The sequence below is a fragment of the Neofelis nebulosa genome, chromosome 16, assembly GCF_028018385.1.
Source record: "Neofelis nebulosa isolate mNeoNeb1 chromosome 16, mNeoNeb1.pri, whole genome shotgun sequence".
Taxonomy (NCBI): Eukaryota; Metazoa; Chordata; class Mammalia; order Carnivora; family Felidae; genus Neofelis; species Neofelis nebulosa.
Genome location: NC_080797.1, coordinates 7,944,083 through 7,962,897, shown reverse-complemented (window position 1 = coordinate 7,962,897; position 18,815 = coordinate 7,944,083). Strand labels below are relative to the sequence as shown.

At 47.7% G+C, this 18,815-nt stretch overlaps 1 protein-coding gene across 2 annotated transcripts in view; it reads right to left on the bottom strand.

The window, feature by feature from the left end:
* Window positions 1-18,815, bottom strand: part of LOC131496841 (protoheme IX farnesyltransferase, mitochondrial) — a 138,161-nt gene that overhangs the window by 95,372 nt on the left and 23,974 nt on the right. For both annotated transcript variants that reach the window (XM_058702568.1, XM_058702569.1), the window contains exon 4: window positions 9,215-9,339. In XM_058702568.1, the coding sequence (XP_058558551.1) occupies window positions 9,215-9,339 (125 nt within the window). The remainder of the gene's footprint in view (window positions 1-9,214; window positions 9,340-18,815) is intronic.

Genomic DNA, 18,815 nt, shown 5'->3' with positions numbered 1-18,815 from the left:
GGAATAAGCATTAGCTGCGATTATTGTTATTATTAACCCTTCTTGCTACTTGCCCCTACTCCCCCCATAAATATTTCTTTATTCCCAACACGACTTCCTGAGGAATTTCGCCCTACCGGCCCGCTACATGCTCGTGGGAAGATATGCTAGATGTATGTAAGAAGGAGGTCATAACCGCTGGGTCTCAAGGACATGAGAGTTCTCGAAGGAAGAGACACAGATGAATACCACAGGTGCCGTAACCACAGCTGGAAAGTGATACCTCGAGGGGCGCCTGGGTGGCTCGGTCAGTTGAGCGTCTGACGTCGGCTCAGGTCACGATGTCGTGGTTTATGAGTTCGAGCCCCGCGTCGGGCTCTGCGCCGACAGCTCGGAGCCTGGAGCCTGCTTCCGATTCTGTGTCTCCCCTTCTCTCTGCCCCTCCCGTGCTCATGCTCTGTCTCTGTTTCTCAATAATTAATAAATGTTAAAAAAAAAAAAACTTACACAGAAAGTGATACCCTGGGGAAGAAGACACACTGAGTTTTCCCAGAAAGGAGAACTATGACCCATAGGTTCAAGTTATGGAAGGCAGACTTTGACTCAACATGAGGAAGACATTTCTCATCACTGGGCTGTTGACCTATGGAACTAGCTGCCTTGGAAACCGGCGACAAGCGTGGTGATCGGTATCTGCCGGGGGTACTGTAAAAATGAAGCCGGTCCAAGACAAAAGAAATCACCGACATACTGGAACAATTTGCTAACAGGGTCATAATGGAGGAGAAGGCTCTTTAAGCTGTCTTCTGTGCGTGCACGCAACACCACAATTCGGCCCGCCAGCAGATCGTACCCGTAACTACAGAAAGGATGGAGGTGAGGCAAGCCAGATGACCTGGGCTGCAGTGAGGAAACCCGTGCTTGTCCAATGAGTATGTGCGTGAATAGAAAAGCCAGAACCCGAGCCAGATCTTTTGGTACAAAGGCACTTCCACCACATCTCGTTTACGGTGAAAGATTGAAGGTGCAGGTGGACTGTGACTAGAGCCCCTAGAGTTTCCTGCCCAAACCGGGAACACTGGAGGGTGAGAAAGAGGCGTAACTGATAACTACGGCGGGAACACAAACACAAACCAGGACACGTGACCACCCCAGCTATCAGTGGGTGGTTACGCAGGAAGAAATGCGAGCCACGGAATGCCTGGGGCAGAAATTGGAGCCCCGATCTTGGGTAAAGATCTAAGAGCGAAATCAGGAATAGAACTCATTAAAGCAGTGGTTCCCAGTCAGGGGTGATTTGGGTCCCCAGGGAACCTTTGGCAATGTCTGAAGACATTTGCAGTCGTCACACCTACGGGGTGTGGCCCTAAAGCATTAGGTGGGTAAAGACCAGGGATGCTGGGGGACACCCTACACAGAACGGGACAGCCCCTCACAGCAATGTCGTCAGCCCCACGCTGTCAGGAGGGCCAAAGCTGAGAAACCCTATAATGAAAATTAAAACATTTGCCTGCACAGATATATGAAACATCTGCACTTCAAAAGAAAACAGCAGAAACTATTCAAACCTTAAACATGACAAAGAGCTAATATTGAGCAATCCAACCTTCACACATCAAAACTTCCTGGCAAACACAAACGGCCAACGTTAAAAAACGCTTCCCAAAACCAAAAAACAACTCCACCTCCTAAGTAATCAAAATAACTTGAATTAAAAGGACACACCTAACGTTACCTACAAAGCTGGCACAGGCTTTTTTCTATTTTATTTTTTTAATGTTTATTATTATTTTTTTGAGACAGAGAGAGAGAGCACGTACGCATGAGCAAGCGGGGGAGGGGCAGAGAGGGAGAGGGAGACACAGAATCTGAAGCGGAGTCCAGGCTCTGAGCTGTCAGCACAGAGGCTGACGCGGGGCTCGAGCCCATGGACTGTGAGATCATGACCTGAGTCAAAGTCGGACGCTCAACCCACCCAGCACCCAGGTGCCCCGAATTCCCATTGTTATTATGGTGTCGGTGAGCTTCCCAGAGTACAGTGTTTTCTAAATAACATGGGAAGTATTTTAGTTTTAGTGTTGCTACACAGTCTCATAAAATTCAAACAAAGGAACGTGAGAACATTTTCATTAGTGCATTTCATTAGTGTGAGCAGAACAAAGAGCACTAGGCCACAAAGCTTTAACGGAGTTCTGGAATAGCAGGTAGATAAAGTAACAGTTGTTGGTGAAAAGCAAGGATTTACTGGGTTTTTTGGGGAGCTGGCGTTCAACTTAAAGAACGCATATGTGTGGTTGGTATGTATAAAAGTTTTCAACTTCTAATAGAGTTCTGTGGGAGAAAAAAAATTTCTTTCTGTCCGGATTTATAAAAGGATTCAAATAACATCTCATATTTTTTAAATCCTTCTTTGAGCTGTTATTAATTTAGTTCTGAGTGTTTCTTCTTTGTACCCGACTTCTGTGATCTCTCTGTGATCGGAAAAGTACGGCTTTGGAAAACCAATTCCTACATTTGTTGCAGGGAGAGAAAATGAGCTTCAGCTTCTGATTTATGAAGTAGTGACTAGTGCATAAAGATATATATACATATACATACATATATATGTGAAACCACTAACATTAAAATGTACGAAGGAATTACACCCACGTTTTGTACAACATACGCATGCTTCATTTGAAACCACGGCCAGGCCTTAAAGCGAGGATGCCTTCAAAGGATGAAAGCCACCCGTAAAATTTAGCAACTGAAAGATAAAATGTGACGGATGACTTCGACTGATCGCATCTTGAGAAACCAGCGACCTCAGAAGTGCAAAAGCTGAATAAATTCAAGAGGAAAGAATTAAGAAATTGAAACAGATAAGAACTGTCAGGAAGTTGTCAGTGTGATTGAGTGTTTGACAGAGTAGAGATTGTTATAAGAAAATGCATTTGGGGTTATTTCACTTCTGTTACAAAGAGATGATATTTTTTTAATGGAGGGGAACACTGAATGTCGGCAGGTACGTTGCTACGGGGTGCGCTTTCCTGGTACCCTGCCGTTCCTCCTGACGTTGAGGGGAACACTGAGTGTCGGCATGTACGTTGCTACGGGGTGCGCTTTCCTGGTACCCTGCCGTTCCTCCTGACGGATGTGCCCCCACTCTCTCGACCACTTCTCCACTGTTGCGGCTTTTTGTTTCCGTAGCTGCACTGCGCGCACCTCTAACTGTTCTTATTTTTATGTATTTACTTATCTTAAGTTGGTTTATTCTGAGACAGAGACAGAGCATGCGAGCTGTGGAGGGGAAGAGAGACGGGGAGGGAGATAAATCATCAAGCAGGCTCCGCACCATCAGCGTGGAGCCCGATGCGGGGCTCGAGGCCGTGAACCATGAGATCATGACCTGAGCCGAAACCAAGAGTCAGACACTCAACTGACCACGGCACCCAGGTGCCCCGTCTCTAATTGTTTTTAAAGGGGATGTCCTTCATGAGATCAGGGCTACCAGCCAAAACATGAATGAGATGGGTTTAAGTTGGAATGTGTGTGGTCTAATTGCTGACATCTGTACAGTGTTGCAGAGCTTACAAAGCACGTTGACATAAATTATTATTATTTTATTATTATGATTTTAAACTTTATTTATAAACTCTGTCAGTGCCGAGCCTGATGCGGGGCTTGAGCCCACGGAACTGTGAGATCATGACCTGAGCTGAAACCAGGAGTCAGACGCTTAACAGACTGAGCCACCGAGGTGCCCCTACATAAATTTTTGTTTTTTTATTTTTTTTAACGTTTATTTATTTTTGAGAGAGAGAGAAAAACAAAGTACGAGCGTGGGAGGGGCAGAGAGAGAGACACACACACATACACAGAATCGGAAGCAGGCTCCAGGCTCCGAGCTGCCAGCACAGAGCCCAACGCGGGGCTTGAACTCATTGACCGAAACCTCGTGACCTGAGCCAAAGACGGATGCTTAACCGACTGAGCCACCAGGCGCCCCATAAGTTATTATTTGAACCTTACTACCCTGCAAGGTAGGGGGCATTAGTGCCATTTCTATTTGTAAAACATTGTTTCATCACTGAATTATTCTTTGTAAAAGCAGCATTTTAAAAAAATGTGTTATGCAAATAATGTTTCCACTGCAGATCAGTGAGAAAACATAAATAAGCAAAAACAACAGTAACATTTTTTATTTTACGTTTCCCTGGTGCCAGGCACTGCTCTGTGCTTTAGACTTAGAGCAGAGAATAAATGGAAACTTCCAGCTTTGTGGTGCTTATATATCCCGCCTCCCAAGTAGACTCACTGGTTAACACTTTGATTTGTATTATCATAGACTTTTTTTTTTTTTACACACACAACCTTCACATCCTTATTAACTTCACGCAGAAATGATTTACGTGTATAATACATCTCACCTCTATATATTTTCTCCTTTAACTAGTATACCATGAACATTTCCCACCTCAGTATTTGCTGATAACATGATTGTATATGGATATACTGTGATTTCTTTAATCGGTTTCTCCTTAGCTGAGGTTTTAGGAATTTCCAGTCTTTGGCCCATGTAGATATGCTGAGATGAAATTCTTGCAGCTGAAATCTTTGAACACGTCCTTAACTATTTCTTTAGATAGATTACTAAAACTGTGCGTTAAAAGATATGTAGTTTTTTTTTTTTAATTTTTTTTTTTTTTAACGTTTATTTATTTTTGAGACAGAGAGAGACAGAGCATGAACGGGGGAGGGGCAGAGAGAGAGAGGGAGGCACAGAATCTGAAACAGGCTCCAGGCTCTGAGCTGTCAGCACAGAGCCCGACGTGGGGCTCGAACCCACGGACCGTGAGATCATGACCTGAGCTGAAGTCGGACGCTTAACCGACCGAGCCACCCAGGTGCCCCAAAGATATGTAGTTTTTAAAATTAAAAAGTTAAAATCCAAGAAGGTATGTATTTTAAGTACAGGGAAATTTCTTCCCAGGAGGTCTTTTGTGTGTTTGCTTTAAATCAGCTTGTTATGCTTCTCGTTGGCACTGTGTGAAGTGCTCATCACCATCACTGTGTATTAGAAAGTCAGAGAGTAGAGGGGCGCCTGAGTGGCTTAGTTGGTTGAGCACCCGACTTCGGCTCAGGTCATGATCTCGCAGCCCGCGTCGGGCTCTGTGCCGACAGCTCAGAGCCTGGAGCCTGCTTCTGATTCTGTGTCTCCCTCTCTCTCTGCCCCTCCCCGGCTCGTGCTCTGTCTCTCTCTCCGTCAAAAATAAATAAACATTAAAAAAAATTTTTTTACGAAAGCCAGAGAGTAGAAAAGTGGTTACCAGGAGCGTCTGGGTGGCTCAGTCGGTTAAGCGTTCGACTTCAGCTCAGGTCATGATTTCACTGTTCATGAGTTCGAGCCCCTCATCGGGCTCTGTGCTTACAGCTTGGAGCCTGGAGCCTGCTTGGGATTCTGTGTCTCCCTCTCTCTCTGCTCCTCACCAACTCACGCGATCTCTCTTTCTCTCTCTCAAAAATAAATAAATAGTACAAAAAAAAACACAAAAAAACCAACCCACAATGGAATTCAACAATTCAAAACCATTAAGATTTTTACGTATTGTGATGTTTCCAAATGAAACTTCGGTCCAAGACAAGGGGAAGAAGGCAATATGAGGAATGTAAGAACATGAAACTATTTTGTGCCCAATAAGCATGGATTAAGGGCCTACGTTACGCACAGCACTGAAGAACCCTGGGGGGGCAGGGGGGGTGGGTGGGGGGATCAGCAACCGTGGAGGAAGACGTGGGAGTGTTCCAGAGGAAGAGCAGGAAAGCTGCCTCAGTGAGCGTCAACGGGGCTAGAAAGCCAGCCTCGGAACAGAAGAGGGAGACGCGGCGATTTGTCAGACGCAGAGAGAATCGCCCTCATAGAGTCTGGCTCTTCTCAGTAGTTTGGAATTGACAGAATCTATCTAACTCACTTCCCTACAGACGACAAAACAAAGCAGCCGTCTGAACTCATTTAAACTTTTAAAATTTCTAAAACTTTGGTTTACGTTCAGTTTCTGGAAATTTCTGCCTAAATGTAAAAAAAAAAAAAAAAAAAAAAATTCTCCCCCCTCCCCCCCCCCCCCCGGGGTATTTTCTTGCTACAATCGACAGGCTTTTTTTTCCATAATAAATTCTTGAACCACCTTTGTTTTCGGGTGGGGGACAGGAGGACCGGGGCAGCTCAAACTCAAGGCAACTCTATTATTTCTTATACTATTTTGGGATTTTGGATTCATTTGATGCCTATCAGATAGTTGCCGATGATCTGAGTGTCTACACTTTCATTTTAAATTTTATTTAAAAAGGAGACAGTGGCTGGTATCTCGAGGATACGTGTAGGTCTTCAGTTGAAAAAAGGAGCCTGAAAACTGGGATGTGTGTTCCCTCCTGGCTTAATCTTATGACCTAGATTTGTAACTAAACAGAAGTAATAATTTGAGAAGTATTTTGCAATACAGACCCAAAATAGCAACACAAATCCATTTTGCTTAAAGTGCTTTCTATTCAAAATTTCATTAGAAACATTTCGTGGTGAAACCATGATTATTCTGCCAGCCAGGCAGCGAGGGCAGGGAGCAGAAGGGAGGAATAATCTGGAAGAGCTGGGCCGTGGTCTGCAGGATGGGATGAGACTTTTGGAAAAGGAGCAGGATTATTTGGACCTCCCTCCCCATGAGACTGTTTCCACATGAAAAATTGTAACAAAAAAATAAATAAATAAACTGTATTTGAAAGAGACTGATCCCTCCCCAGACAGCTGGTAACACGTTGTAAAAGCCTAATGATACGAGGCATTATCAAATTAAAATTCCCATATTTTGCAGGATGCCGATTTATACATCCACTCAGCCACGCTGTTTTTCTACTGGTAACTTGAATTCCTGTTTTAAAACTGTGCCAACTCCCCTTGGGTGTTCTGGTGATGAAAACAACTTTCCTTAAATTTCAGCCAAGACTTTTTCACTCTTGGTATTGGATGAAAAATATGCGTGCTGGGGCGCACACTGCAATGACCAGGCGTGGGGCAGGGCCGGGGGGGGGGGGGGGGGAGGAGAGAACTATTTCAGAGAACCATTCTGATATTTAAAATAATAGGGGGGGGCGCCTGGGTGGCGCAGTCAGTTAAGCGTCCGACTTCAGCCAGGTCACGATCTCGCAGTCCGTGAGTTCGAGCCCCACGTCAGGCTCTGGGGCTGATGGCTCGGAGCCTGGAGCCTGTTTCCTATTCTGTGTCTCCCTCTCTCTCTGCCCCTCCCCCGTTCGTGCTCTGTCTCTCTGTGTCCCAAAAATAAAAATAAAAAACGTTGAAAAAAAAAATTAAAAAAAATAAAATAAAATAATAGGGGGACAAAAGGATGCATTAAAAATAATATGCTAATTATTTTTAAAAATATATTCTGATTCTATACACCAAGTTTACCGAATACTGAATTACCGTTTGGTTTTTTTTGTTTATTTTTTTAAAAGCTGGATATGCTTGTTTAAAATATAAAATCGCGGGGCGCCTGGGTGGCTCAGTCGGTTAAGCATTCGACTCTTGGTTTCGGCTCAGGTCATGATCTGTTGCATGAGTTCAAGCTCCGCATCAGGCTCGGTGCTGACAGTGTGGAGCCTGCTGGGGATTCATTCTTTCATTCTTCCATTCTTCCTTTCTTCCTTTCTTTCTTTCTCTCTCTCTCTCTCACTCTCTCTCTCCCTCCCTCCCTCCCTCTCTCCCTTCCTTCCTTTCTTTCTTTCTTTCTCTCTCTCTCACTCTCTCTGTCTCTCTCCCTCCCTCTCTCCCTTCCTTCCTTTCTTTCTCTCTCTCTCTCTCTCTCTCTCTCTCTCTCTCACTCTCTCTCTCTCCCTCCCTCTCTCCCTTCCTTCCTTTCTTTCTCTCTCTCTCCCTCCCTCCCTCTCTCCCTTCCTTCCTTTCTTTCTCTCTCTCTCTCTCACTCTCTCTCTCTCTCCCTCCCTCCCTCTCTCCCTTCCTTCCTTCCTTTCTCTCTCTCTCCCTCCCTCCCTCTCTCCCTTCCTTCCTTTCTTTCTCTCTCTCTCTCTCTCTCTCTCTCTCTCTCTCTCTCCCTCCCTCTCTCCCTTCCTTCCTTCCTTTCTTTCTTTCTCTCTCTCTCACTCTCTCTCTCTCTCCCTCCCTCTCTCCCTTCCTTCCTTTCTTTCTCTCTCTCTCTCTCTCACTCTCTCTCTCTCCCTCCCTCTCTCCCTTCCTTCCTTTCTTTCTCTCTCTCTCCCTCCCTCCCTCTCTCCCTTCCTTCCTTTCTTTCTCTCTCACTCTCTCTCTCACTCTCTCTCTCTCTCCCTCCCTCTCTCCCTTCCTTCCTTCCTTTCTTTCTCTCTCTCTCTCACTCTCTCTCTCTCCCTCCCTCTCTCCCTTCCTTCCTTTCTCTCTCTCTCTCTCTCTCTCTCTCTCTCCCTCCCTCCCTCTCTCCCTTCCTTCCTTTCTTTCTCTCTCTCTCCCTCCCTCCCTCTCTCCCTTCCTTCCTTTCTTTCTCTCTCTCTCTCTCACTCTCTCTGTCTCTCTCCCTCCCTCTCTCCCTTCCTTCCTTCCTTTCTTTCTGTCTCTCTCTCTCTCTCTCTCACTCTCTCTCTCTCCCTCCCTCTCTCCCTTCCTTCCTTTCTTTCTCTCTCTCTCCCTCCCTCCCTCTCTCCCTTCCTTCCTTTCTTTCTCTCTCTCTCTCTCACTCTCTCTCTCTCCCTCCCTCTCTCCCTTCCTTCCTTTCTTTCTTTCTCTCTCTCTCTCTCTCTCTCCCTCCCTCTCTCTCTGCCCCACTTGCGCTGTCTCAGTCTCTCTCAAAATAAATAAACTTCAAAAAATAAATAAAATATAAAATACAATGTTGTGTATGTAAACAAATGCAGACAAATCAAACCAAAGAAAGAAGAACACATACAATGATAAGCTCGGGGGAAGGTGCCTGAAATGCAGGAGCAGAAAGCCGAGCAAACAGCTCGAAACCCGTTCCAACCCAAGGGCACCTGGCCGTTTGAAGCCGCTACATGGCTGCTCTCTCACCTGAAACACCTGAAAACCGTTCACCGCATTAGAGACAGACGGGCTGTGTCACCCACAGACCTCCACAGGATACGTGGTGTCACAAGCTCCCGGGACCTCTCCATCTCTATACGTGGTCTTGAAGTTATATATAAACGCGTGACAATACCACCGTCTAGGAGAAAGTCACATCACCATAATCGCGCTGAAAAGTGACCAACTGACCTGATTGATGGAGTTGGCAGCACAGGATGCAAGGCCCGTTCCCACAAAAGTAAGCAGGAAACACGGCAGGTCAAAAGGCCCTGGGGCCAGTGCAAATCCAGCCGAGGTGGTGCTGACGACGAGAGCTGCAATACAGAAACAGAGCAGACTCATCACCGATGCAGACTCGGGACTTATGTTAAAGCCCAAAAACAAGCCCTCTTCCACACACACCAATCAATTTCATCAGTGACACCAACTATGGACGAATCCTCTCTCATTAAAAAAATTAAATTTTTTTTCTGATTATAAACATTATATACGTTCATTAGTAGAAAAATGCTAATATTCCTTTAAGTCCATTATACTCGAGTAAAAAAAAAAAAAAATCAACGTTCACTTCTTCACCCAACAAACCCTTACTGGATACCTCATTCCCGACCAGCACCTGGCTGCGTGCCAGGCAGAGTACAGGGTGAAGGTACGTAAGGTCTCGTTCCTGCTGTCGGGGACCTTACTGGGCTGGGAGGTGACAGACACACGTCAGTAACTCTAACACATACAAAAGGAGTCCCAAATCCAGGACAAGCTCCAGACAACCTGAGCAGATGAGAGAGCAACCTGAGAAGATGGTTCTGGGGCCCAGAATCCGGTTAGAGGAGTACCAGAGGGAGGTGACAGTCCTACAGCCCCCAGGGGGAGCCGAGGGGAGGGCCGAGGTGCAGGCGCTAAGCCGTGTCATGCAAGCATCTGCTAAGGCTGCTCCTTTCATTAGGACCTGGTCCTTCCTTCCTGGGGGTTTACAGAAGCTGGCAGGGCCAGAAAGTGTCTAGGACCGGGACTGATATGGGGCTGCAGAAGTTCACTGGAAAAAGGATCACCAATGGTGGACTGATGGGAGAAGACTTCGACCAGACGGCATCCAAGCTGGAGCTTCGGGAGGGGAGGTAGGACACGGTGGAGAGTGGGAGGGTGGGAGACACCACAGGTGGTTGGGTAGTTCCGAGAGCAGGCACAGGGGCAAGAGAGAGCAATGTCGCGCGTCTCTAGTAATCGGACACCATCTGCCTGGATTTCGAACCGAACATCTGGGGAGCATCGTTGAGTCTCACCCTGCCCTACTTCGCAGCTGTGGAGAGGTACTGTCTGTTAAACCCACCTCTACTGCCAACGTCAAGCCCGCTGATTCATAACCAGGGTGGCTCTGCTCCCAGGGGACATCTGCTCACATCTGAAGACATATTTGGTTGTCACACTGGAGGTGGGAGGATAACGCTGTCCTCCAGTGCGTGGAGGCCAGAGATGCCTCTAAACACCTTATGGCACACAGAGCAGCCCCCCGTCCCCAAACCAAAGAATTTTCTGGCCCCAAATGTCAACAGTGCTGAGGTTAAGAAACATGTAATCTAGTCCGAGCTACTATCTTGTGTGGACAAGTGCAAGGGCCTGTCCCCTACGTGGCCTCCTTGCTTCCACCTTGTCCCCTCCCCTCTCCCAAATGAGATTTCAGAAGTATAAACAGATCATCTCACCCCGCTTAGAAAGTCCCCAGGGGCGCCTGGGTGGCTTAGTTGGTTAAGCTTGAGACTCTTGGTTCCGGCTCAGGTCCTGATCTCACGGTTCGTGGGTCTGGGCTGTGCCGCTGAGTGTGGGCCCTACTTGGGAGTCTCTCTTTCCCTCTCTCTCCGCCCCTCCCCTGCTCATGCACACACATGCGTGCATGCTCTCTCTCAAGATAAATAAATATTAAAAAAAAAAAAAAAACAGGAAGAAAGCAAGCCCCTTGACACTACACCTGGACTAACAGGCAAACTCCTCTGTCATGTGTGTGTGTGTGTGTGTGTGTGTGTGTGTGTGTTGTAGCTCTCTCTAGCCCACTCACTGCTCTCCATCAGGAAGGCCCGGCTTTCTTGCCTCGGGGTCCCTGTGCTTTTGTGTCCCCTGCCCCCTTCCGTGTCCTTCAGATCTCGTCTCAGATATGACTTGTTAGGGAGGACCTCCCTCTCCAGAAACCCCCTCAGGCAGGAGCTGTGATGGTGGCCTTCACTGCTGCAGGATGGTCACGGCTAGCGCTCCGCGAGGGACACAGCAGTGTTTACCAGAGGAAGGGGAGGAGGGGTGCAGGCTGCCACACCACAGGCAGAGCTCAGGGTGAGGAGTTTACATGCCGTTCGGTTGGCAGGGGACTCACTGACGGCCCCATGCAGGGCAGGGGCCCGTCACTGGAGGCCGGCTCGGAAGCAACAGGCACCGTGATTTGCAACAGGCAGGGAGTGTTTCAGACAAACAGTTTGAGAGGCTGTACTGTCGTTGATTTTTTTAAGTTTATTTATTTTGAGAGAGAGAGAGAGAGAGAGAGAGAGAGAGCGAGCATGAGCAGGAGAGGGGCAGACAGAGAGAGGGAGACTGGGAATCCCAAGCAGGCATTGTGCTGTCAGCGTGGAGCCCGACACGAGGCTCGAACCCACAAACTGTGAGCTCACGACCTGAGCCGAAATCAAGAGTCACACGCTTAACCGACCGAGCCACCCAGACGCCCTGAGAGGCTATACGGTCAATGGTCAATCCACTCTGAATGAGGTAGTAAACACGGGACTCAAATAGATATAAGGGATATTGTGACGGGTCCGTTGTTAGGACTTGATAAATGTGAGAAATGGAAAGACCAAACAAAATAACAAGAAAAAAGGATAAAAGGTAAGTGTTGCACCGGGGGACTTGGAGAAGGATCAGAACATTAACAGAAAGGAGTACATCCAGGGAAAGGTGAGCAAGCTAGCTGGTCTCAGGACAAATGTGCTGGTGTTGAAGAACCACGGGTATCTGCGTGGAAAGGTACAGATGTGAAAGGAAAGAGACTGGGAGGCAGGAGAGAAACACGAGGCTCTGAAGTCACTTGCCCAGAGACCAGGGCTGAGCCCGAGGGGGATGGATGAGGTCGTCGATGGACACCAAGTGCAGTGGGAAGAAGTGTATGAAAAAGTCAGAACTTCGCAGATGGGGGAAAGGAAGCAGGGACAGACACAAAGAACATCAGGAGACAAGAGTCAGGAGGATGAGGTGTCGTCGAGGGGCCGCAGGAAACAGTGCCAGGGGCACCACAGTGACATCAACAAAAAATGCCAGGGAAATTGGTAATTCCTCCTAATGATCACGAATTGCTTGGCATGTCCTTCAGGCTAGTTTCATCAGCAACATATCGAAACTCTCTGTTGTTTTACCATGCGGACAAGCCCCGAATATCTAGACCAGACACGGGCTTCTTGGTGTCTCCATATTTCTCTGCCTGGGCTAGCGGCAATGTGCAACGGGGAGTGACGTACGTGTGCGGAAGTGGGCACCCTAAACCAGAAGTCTCTGGTGAACATGTCCTTTGGCAAGGAGGTCCCTCCTTGAACGGCGTGGTCTCCAAATGGGGTTTGCATCCACATCTCCCGGGAGATGATTTAACCTCCAGAACAGAGCACAGATGCTCACTGTTAAGTAGACAGCAGAGCGAGTCCAGGAGCGAGAACACAGGTTGGGATAAAGGTTACAAAAAAGGACGAGCAGCAGATCAGGAGCTGAAGGCAAAGGAGAGAAAAAAGGGCCTGGCTTAGGCCAGAGAGCGCGCCCTGTCCCCCCTCCCCTCCTCTGCTCCGGGGGCCCAGCCTGCCTGGGCCCACAAATCGTACTACAAGCCACAGCGTAAGAATCTCACGTGAGTATAGACAATGGCTGCCTGGAGACTTACGCCCAGAAGAAAATGCCACGGTGACTCCAGGCTCGAGCACAGCAGTCGCAGGTGTATGTGAAGGGACCTTTTACCCACGTGCAACAGGGAAAGAACAGCTTCTCATTTAGCGGTCCATTTAGCCATACCTGCGTGCACACGGCAACTACCAAGAAGGGCATCTTTAGAATAAACGGAACTCCTTTCACGATACTCAAAATAGCTCCGGGCTTTGAGGACGATTCTTCATTCTTTACTGATGTCACACCGTCAATCACAAAGCTTCGTGGACAGTCCCGTGTCTGAGACCGAGTGTCACCTTGCTTTTTGCACAACTCAAAAGCTCTGGAGAGAGGTTAGGTGACTCCTCGCCTATCACCCGGGTGTGGTGACAAGCCAGGACTGGAAGAAAAGTCTGGAACAGCCAGGCTACTTCTCAACTGAACCACCAGCAAGAAAGCTTGATGGTGGCAGTGGGAGGACTGGAGGGAACAGAAACCACAGGGCTTGCCCTCTCAAAACGAACTAAGTAAGTTTTTTTACATCCACGGAGCCAATCATTTGACATCATCCTCGATTCTGTGTTAAGGCCTTGAACCTTTAAGCAAAAGCAGACTAAACAACTATGGTCGTTAAAAGAGCTTAGAAAATGCACAGTAACTTTCTCAATACACAATTAGTAAACTCTAGAGTCACCAGTATGGCTTTAGCTATCTCTAAACATCCACATCAACATTTCGTATTGTGTTTTATCAGCAACTAAAAACAAACAAAGCATGGGGGGTGCCTGGGTGGCGCAGTCGGTTAAGCATCCGACTTCAGCAGGTCACGATCTTGCGGTCCGTGAGCTCGAGCCCCGCGTCAGACTCTGGGCTGATGGCTCAGAGCCTGGAGCCTGTTTCCGATTCTGTGTCTCCCTCTCTCTCTGCCCCTCCCCCGTTCATGCTCTGTCTCTCTCTCTGTCCCAAAAATAAATAAAAAAACGTTGAAAAAAAAAAATTAAAAAAAAAAACAAACAAACAAACAAAGCATTTCCACCCCAGTGGGCGAGCCGGCACCGCAATCACTGAACTGTCAAAAGAAAAACTGCAAAAAGAAAATTCGCTTTGCTGAAAACCAGAAAGGGTGCATACGTAGCTCCATGAAGGCAAAACTGATCGTTCAGAGGAGAAAGTCTCCTGTTTTTCTTTTCACCTGCCTCAGAGCTTGACTGAGTGACGGACGACAGAGGAAGACCATCAAATTTCTGACGGGTAAGTAGAGAAGAGGTGGAAGGCGGTTTGCAAAAAAATTGCCCAAGGGACTATGTCTCAGTGAGACAGAAGAGTGACTCAATTTACCAAGTAGAAAGACTGCCTGATGTAAGACTGTATGAACTGTAAACGGTACAGCACGTTACAAAGTGACAGGGACTATTATTACTATTACAGGGGAGGAAATCTGCATTTGATAACACATTTCTGCCAAAGCATCAAACCCTAACAAAGAATGTGTTTATACCTGCTTTGTCAAGGCAATTAATTTAAAGAAAAGAGAGAGGCAGAAGGGATTGATAAACTGTACAAGTAAAATTGACCACAGCAATATTCTCATACAGAACAGCCACAACTGTAATTAAACTTTTCATTGATTTCCTGGGATTCATTATGTGGAATCATTTTGCAACACCAGGATCTCATTAAAAGTGGGTGTAAATATTCTTTCATTAATAACACTTGAAATTATATTTTATTTGGTAATCTCCTATTCTGCCCCTTCACATGTAAACATGAAATCAATGTTGCCAACGAAGCATGACCCATCCAACAGAGGCCCAGAGGTGCTGGACTCTGGGCCCTGATGTCTCTGGGAGGAAGTCAAGGAAGAGTCATATTCCCGCTCCTGGTGGAGCCTGGCCCACCCTCCTGGGTGGGCGTCCAGCCGGTGATGCACAAGCATCCTGTGCAGCGAGAGTCAGCGGCAGCCTGTGCAGGTGCCTAGGGAACAGCAGTCCCGCCTACCAGGCCCAGCTCCGCCCAGCTGCACGTCCACCCGTCTCTTCCAAACCATAAAGCCCGGTCTGAGATCTGCCGGGGCCACCTTCTTCCACAGCCCCTCGTTAACAGGAGTCCACAAATACGGGCTCGTCTGCCAGCCTTCCCTGCGGAGAACTGTGTAATACAGGTTTGTCCAGAAACAGGTGCAAGTCCGCAGGCCCCACGGGGCTGGAAGGAGCAGAAGTCCCCGAGGTGAACGGCCCAGGAGGGCCACGTGGCAGAGAACGGCAGGCCGCCTGGAGGAGCAGGACAGTCCCGGCGGATGGCTGGAAGGAAAACGGGGTCCTCGGTCCCAGGCAGCCAGAGAAATGAACTCAGCGAGCCTGGAAGAGGATCCCAGGTGAGAACCACAGCCCCGACCCCCACGCTGACTTCAGCTTGTGCGATCCTGAGAGGAGGATCCGGCCGGGCCGGGCCCGGAAATGACTGCGCGCTGTTTTAAAGCACCAAGTTGTGCTAACTTGTTGTGTAGTAAAAGAAGACCAGCATGCACTGGAATGAGGGGCGTTTAGGAAAGGCCAGTCCACCGACCACACGGAGAACCGACCGGTGTGGAGGAAGACCCACTCAGGGCACCACGTAAAGGCCGCTGCGGAGCGCTGGGTGGGAAGGGGTGAAGCCTGGGGGGACGGCGACGGAACAGAGGGGTGGAGGAGGGGTTTGAAGGCACTGGCAGAGGCCTTCAGCACCCAACACACGGAAGTGGTTACAGCAAGGAGCGAACTCAGAGGACAAGACCTTACTGTTAAGGGAACAGTCACAGAACTGTCAAAGGGAACTCAGGGCCAACAAGTGTAATCTCGGCCCCGATGCGAGAACCCCACGACCACGTTTTTGGACGGATGCTACCTCCAGATCTGGGGACCCTGGGAACCCCTTCTGCATGGAAGAGCTCTAGCTGACTTGGTTCTCTCTCAGACCAGGTCCAGTCAGCTTCCTCGAAACACCTCCCTACGGATGTGACTTTGTCTTCCCGAGCGACCGGGAAGGAAGTACCTCTCACTCCTTCAATCGCCAAGCGCAGCTCTCCCACTGTCTGGGTCTCCCCACGGGAAGTGTCCCTAGGGACCAACCGCGCTTGACTTCCACACTCCTGTCCACGCCATGTGACGCCTTCAAGAGACACACTAGGTTCACTATGACAAAAGCACGTGGCACAACGTCGGGCAAATAAGGGGTTAATGAGCGGTGCTCTTGCTAATTGCTGAGATGTGGTTCCCAGAATCCTAGATGAAACAGGTCTCTGGCCACTGAGCTTAGACTTCACATTTCAAAGGGGTGCCCTTAGGAACTTCGAGAAAGGATACAACACTGCCTTACAAGCTCCGCGTGCCTCGAGGGTTGTAACCCAAGGTACCACTGCCTCACTCTTGAGACTGGAGAGCAGTCCCTCCATAAATGTGGGTAAAAAATGACAATGACAGAAACACAAAACTTACATTTGTGGAGCACTTTACAATGTCAGAGCACTGTGACTAGTACTTAAATCTCAGAAGCGCTAACCTTCAAAAAAAAGTAGGGTGTGGAGAACTCCGGGATACGGGAAGAGCACATGAGAACTTTCACTTATATTTGACTTATTTGACTTTATTGTTTTTTAATGTTTATTTTTATTTCTGAGAGAGAGAGAGAAAGAAAGAGAGAGAAAGACAGAGCATGAGTGGGGGAGGGGCAGAGAAAGAGGGAGACACAGAATCTGAAGCAGGCTCCAGGCTCCTAGCTGTCTGCACAGAGCCTGACGCGGGGCTCAAACTTGCGAACTGCGAAATCATGACCTGAGCTGAAGTCGGATGTTTAACCGACTGAGCCACCCAGGCACCTCTGACTTTACTTATTTTAAAACTCACATTTCGCATATCTTAAAATTAATACAGTGTGCTGGTATAAGAGTACATGAGTTTTATTTACAAATAGCTATACATTTTTCTGTTCTATATGACATTTATGTGCAACAGCATAAATACTATTATAAATACATGTATGTGCACATAAATACATGTATCTGCACTTAAAACTTTTTTACTGTATATGCACTTAAAATACATGACTAACAAACTTCACAGACCCTACTCTAAAAAAACAGCAAGGCAGGGGTGCCTGGGTGACTCAGTCAGTTGGGTGACCGACTTCGGCTCAGGTCGTGATCTCACGGTTTGTGAGTTCGAGCCCCGCGTCGGGCTCTGGGCTGATGGCTCAGAGCCTGGAGCCTGCTTCCGATTCTGTGTCTCCCTCTCTCTCTGCCCCTCCCCCACTCATGCTCTGTCTCCCTCGGTCTCAGAAATAAATAAACATTAAAAAAAAATTTAAAAAAAACAGCAAGGCGAGCATCGTAGGTATTAACATCTGGTTTTATATATGGAGATACACATCAGTGGGAGTGAGCTCAATGAAGGGTCTAATCCAGACGGTCATATGGTTTTTGCATGACAGTCGGCTCTCTGCTTTACGGGGTATTCTTTGACAAGTACGACAAAGACTGCTTTCCAGAAGGAGAAAATTCAACCAAACGAAGGGACACGCGTGCACGCACTCACACCCCCTCTCCCCCCACATCCGCCTAACTGATTACAGAATCACAAACCAGCCCGGGAAAGCTCAGACAACACTGTAAGCCTGCCTACACGCCACGATGCTGTTTCTTCCACTACAGGTTTTAAGGGCACTGTGATGAGTCACAGAGGAGGGAGCCCGGTCTGGAAGGTGGGGAGGAGCCTCCCTGCTTCCGTGACACTGGGCGCCTGCTCGGTCACCATAAACTGAGGTTCTGTCAGACTCGGAGTGGGAGTCTGGCCACGCTGTCCAGCTCTGATCTCACAGCGTACTTTCCAGTGCAGCGTTGAACCACGTAAGGCCTTCGCCTTCGCCCGTACGCAAGAGCTTTTCTTGGAGAAGCAGTTTTATCGAGAATTATTTTTTTTTAAAGGCTCAATACTTTGAGAACTATCAGTCTCTGAGCATAAGCACAACACAGGACTTCCCTTCCGAGATGGTCAGTTAAAAATAACTACAAAGAGGGGCGTCTGGGTGGCTCAGTTGGTTGAGCGTCGGACTTCGGCTCAGGTCACGATCTCACGGCTTGTGGGTTCGAGCCGCGCATCAGACTCTGTGCCGACAGCTAGGAGCCTGGAGCCCGCTTCGGATTCTGTGTCTCCCTCTCTCTCTGCCTCTCAACAATAAATAAATGTTAAAAAAAAAACTAGAGGGGCGCCTGGGTGGCTCAGTCGGTTGAGCGTCCGACTTCAGCTCAGGTCACGATCTCACGGTCCGTGATTTCGAGCCCCGCGTCGGGCTCTGGGGTGATGGCTCAGAGCCTGGAGCCTGCTTCCGATTCTGTGTCTCCCTCTCTCTCTGCCCCTCCCCCATTCATGCTCTGTCTCTCTCTGTCTCAAAAATAAATAAACATTAAAAAAAATTAAAAAAAATTAAAAAATAAAAAAAACTAGAAAGATTGTATCAGAAAAATTGTCACCTACATCCTGATTTTATCTCTTTTAATACTCCCCCCGCTTTTTGTTTTAGCATGAGCTCCTAAAGAAATAAGTGAAAAACAAAATTCCAATAAATCAATTTGAGTAATTATTAACTCTGGCAAAAGATTTGGTCAAAAGATTAAAACCCCTGGCTAAACGAGAGTTTGAGATTCTCTATAGATTTCAAATTATCCTTGTGATCTATTATATCTCATGACCCCTGATAGCCGATAGAGCGCAATACTGTAATCTGAGTCCTACAAACCTGAGACGTATTCTCCTTAAAGCTCTCGTGTGTACTAAGTGTATAGGGAATAGGCACTTAATGAATCTGTCTGTGGTTTTGCTTACGTGTGTGTCCAAACAGTGGAATCAGTTTTGTTACCTGATCTCAAAGTTCAAAA